The following is a 3,765-nucleotide window of genomic DNA, read 5'->3' as shown; positions in this document are numbered from 1 at the left end:
AGAGGGGTCGGGCGGGAGGTCTGGGGGGACAGAGTCCGCTGGAGCCAGGGGCAGCGCGCTGTCCGAGCAGAGGGCAGTGGGCCAGGAAGAAGGGGGGCTGTGGGAGTGGTGACCAGCCAGCAGGCCCTGCCTGGACCCTCCAGGGGAGGTGGGGCCGCAGGTGGGTGGGTGGGGGGGAGGAGAGGTGAGCTGGGGGCCCGAGGGGTGCTTGTGCAGGGGTGCTGGGAGCAGAGGGGTGCTCCGGGAGGGGGCTGCGGGAGGCTGAGTCCGTGCAGGGGTGATGGCAGGAAAGCGGCTGCAGTTGGCATTTCTCAGGGGCGCACCAGACACCTCTACACCAGAACCCCACCCCAGGCCCATGAAACTGGGGTCCGGGGGCTAGAGCAGGGGAGGCAGCTCGGGTTAGGAGCTGCTGTGACGGAGCGCCCTCTCGGGGTGGTGCTGGGCCAGCGCGGTGGCAGCACCCAGATACTCCTCGCGCATCGCATCCGGGTTCTCAGGTCCAGCCCGGCCCTGCGCCATCAGAATGCTGGGCCGGGGCCTTCCGGGGGTTCCAGGGCGCGCGCACAGCGTGAGACGTGTTTCTGGGGACACCCGGCAGAAGTCAGGGACTGCAGGGAGGAGGAAGAGCCCCGGGAAGCGGGCGGGCAGGGCGCCAGGGAAGGCAGGCCCCACTGCCCTTCCCTGACGGGCCCTGACCGCACTGACCGGTCCCGCCCTGCAGAGGCTGCTGCAGGAGATCCAGGGCTGGGAGCAGGAGAGGGCAACGGCCTCGCGCCTCGCCCGGGACCTGCAGGCGGCGCTCCAGGTCAGCAGCTTGACTTCCACTGCCCTCTGCCTGCCCGCCCTTTGTCAGTGTCCGCCCCCCGCCCACCGCTGACCACCACCTGTGTCCTCTCCCCGCTCAGGACTACGAGCTCCAGGCCGACACCTACCGCTGCTCCCTGGAGCCCACCCAGGCAGGGCCGGCCCCCAAGAGACCGCGAGGGGCTCCCCTGCAGGACAGCATCCAGGCCCAGGTAAGACAGGACCAGCGGGGCCCGGGGGGCCCTCACACCTCGTGGGGCCTGACCCGCCGCTCCCTCCCTGTGGCCCCCAGGAGAGCAGCCTGGCGAAGGCCTTCACGGAGGCCGCGGCTGCTCAGAAGCAGCACCTGTGCCAGCTGGAGTTTGCCAGGAAGGTGCTGGAGAAGGTAGGAGACGGAGCCCTCCGCTCCCCCGCGAGCGGCCGGCCGGTGAGACCCGCGGCGCGGCCAGCTGCTCGCCTGGCGCTGCCGGCCGGCCGGCCGCCTCCTCCCCAGCCCCTCCCAGCAGCGCACAGGCCGTGCCTGTCTCAGAGTCAGGCCCTGGGTCTCCTCCAGCGGGTCCCTTTGCCGCTGTGCCTAGAGACGGGGCTTCCCACAGCCTGCAGCCTCGGGCCCTTCACTGTGGGCTAGAGGCCGGGGACGCCATCCCCGACACCAGAGTCAGCAGCTCCCCACGCTCGGGGCGCCCGGCAGCGGACGTGCCTGCATTCTCCACATGCCCAGAGAAGCAGGCGCCCGTTTCTGGGAATCTGGATGGCAGGGGAAGGGGAAGGCTCGAGGGGGGAGGCCTGTCCTGTCGGTGCCCCCAGGGTCATCCGCTCGCGACCTTGCATCCGACGTGGCGCTCCGACGTGGCCTCTCCAAACCCTACTCCCAGGCACCTACCCCCTGCTCTGCCGCCTGGGGCCTACTGGGGAGCTGGGGGGGGCAGCGAGGGGTTCCGATCTAGGCGTACTCAGCCCTCCCCCCTCACTGGCACGCCCTCCCTTCCCCTCCCCTGCAGAGGGAACTCAGCGAGGACATCCAGGGGGCCCAGGGCGCACAGCAGGGGTCTGAGGGCCACTCGGGGCGGCAGCCGGAGGCCCTGCGCGCCCAGCTGGAGGAGGAGCGGAGGCGGGTGGCCCAGGTGCAGCAGGAGCTGGAGACGCAGAGGCGCCGGCTGCTGCAGCTGAGGACCCAGCGGCCCTTGGAGCGGCTGGAGGAGACGGAGGTGGTGGAGCTGTACCGGGACCCCCAGCTGGAGAGCGGCCTGGGCCGGCTGCGGGCCCAGCTGGAGGGCGAGGGCAAGAAGCGCTCGGGCCTGCAGGCTGACCTGGAGGCGGTGGCCCAGAAGGTGGTGGAGCTGGAGAGCCAGAGGAAGGCCGTGCAGCCTCACCTGCTCACCAAGGAGGTCACCCAAATCGAGCGGGACGCCGGCCTGGACAGCCAGGCGGCTCAGCTCGGCAGCGAGATCCAGCAGCTCCGGGAGCAGGACAGGGCCGCCGCGGCCCGGCTGGAGGGGCTCAAGAAGGAGCTGCTGGCCCTCGAGCAGAAGGAGGCCCCCGTGAAGGAGACCGTGGTGGTGAAGGAGGTGGTCAAGGTGGAGAAGGACCTGGAGATGGTCAGGGCAGCCCAGGCGCTGAGGCTGCAGCTGGAGGCGGACACGGCGCGGAGGAAGGCGGCGGAGGAGGCCGTGGCCAAGCTGCGGGCCCGCATGGAGGCGCTGGAGCGCGCCATCAGCGCCGTGGAGCCCAAGGTGGTCGTGAAGGAGGTGAAGCAGGTGGAGCAGGACCCGGGCCTGCTCCGGGAGGCGTCCAGGTTGCGGAAGCAGCTGGAGGAGGCGAGGGCCGAGAACGAGACGCTGGCCCGGGAGCTGCGGGCCCTGCACAGCGAGCACAGCGCGGCGGAGAAGCAGAAGCCCCGCGTGCAGGTGCAGGAGCGCGTGCACGAGCTCTTCCGGCTGGACCCCGCGACGGAGCGGGAGATCGCCCGGCTGCGGGCCGCGCTGCAGGAGGCCGCCAGCCGGCGGGGCGGCGTGGAGAAGGAGGTGGAGCGGCTGCGGGCCGAGCTGGCCGTCCTGCGGGCCCAGCAGCCCGCGGTGGAGTACAAGGAGGTGACGCAGGAGGTGGTGAGGCACGAGAGGAGCCCGCAGGTGCTGCGGGAGATCGACCGGCTGAAGGCCCGGCTCAACGAGCTGGTCAACGGCAGCGGGCGGGCGCAGGAGCAGCTCATCCGGCTGCAGGGCGAGCGCGATGCGTGGCGGCGGGAGCGGGCCAAGGTGGAGACCAAGACGGTCACCAAGGAGGTGGTGCGGCACGAGAAGGACCCGGTGCTGGAGAGGGAGGCCGAGCGGCTGCGCCAGGAGCTGCAGGAGGCTGCCCAGAAGCGGCGGGCGGCCGAGGACCTGGCCTACGAGCTGCAGAACAAGTTCCTGCTGCTGGAGCGGAGGCGGCCCGAGGAGAAGGTGGTGGTGCAGGAGGTGGTGGTCACCCAGAAGGACCCGAAGCTCCGCGAGGAGCACAGCCGGCTGGGCCGGAGCCTGGACGAGGAGCTGGGCCGGCGGCGGCAGCTGGAGCGGGAGGTGCAGCAGCTGCGGGCCGCCGTGGAGGAGCAGGAGGGCCGGCTCAGCTTCCGGGAGGACCGCAGCAAGAAGCTGGCCGCGGAGCGGGAGCGGCGCCGGCTGACCCTGCGGATCCAGGAGCTGGAGCGGCGGCCCCCGGCGGTGCAGGAGAAGATCATCATGGAGGAGGTGGTCAAGCTGGAGAAGGACCCAGAGCTGGAGCAGGCCGCGGGCGCCCTGCGGCGGGACCTGGACCAGCAGCAGGCCCGGGTGGCCGAGCTGCACCGCGAGCGCCAGAGCCTGCAGCTGCGGCTCGACCTCCTCCAGAAGACCAAGTCGCAGGAGAAGACCGTCTACAAGGAGGTGGTCAGGGTGGAGAAGGACCGGGCGCTGGAGGGCGAGCGGGCCCGGGTGTGGGAGA

At 71.8% G+C, this 3,765-nt stretch overlaps 1 protein-coding gene across 1 annotated transcript in view; it reads left to right on the top strand.

Annotated features, from left to right (window-relative positions):
• EVPL (envoplakin) overlaps positions 1–3,765 on the top strand; it is a 16,599-nt gene that overhangs the window by 11,039 nt on the left and 1,795 nt on the right. The window contains exons 15-18 of the mRNA XM_004693392.1: positions 725–808; positions 909–1,019; positions 1,100–1,192; positions 1,809–3,761. Coding sequence (XP_004693449.1) covers positions 725–808; positions 909–1,019; positions 1,100–1,192; positions 1,809–3,761 — 2,241 coding nt within the window. The remainder of the gene's footprint in view (positions 1–724; positions 809–908; positions 1,020–1,099; positions 1,193–1,808; positions 3,762–3,765) is intronic.

Source organism: Condylura cristata, unplaced genomic scaffold (assembly GCF_000260355.1).
Source record: "Condylura cristata isolate star-nosed mole 26May11 unplaced genomic scaffold, ConCri1.0 scaffold00038, whole genome shotgun sequence".
Lineage (NCBI taxonomy): Eukaryota > Metazoa > Chordata > Mammalia > Eulipotyphla > Talpidae > Condylura > Condylura cristata.
Note: the sequence above shows the minus strand (reverse complement) of the source record. Positions and strands in the feature narration are given on the sequence as shown.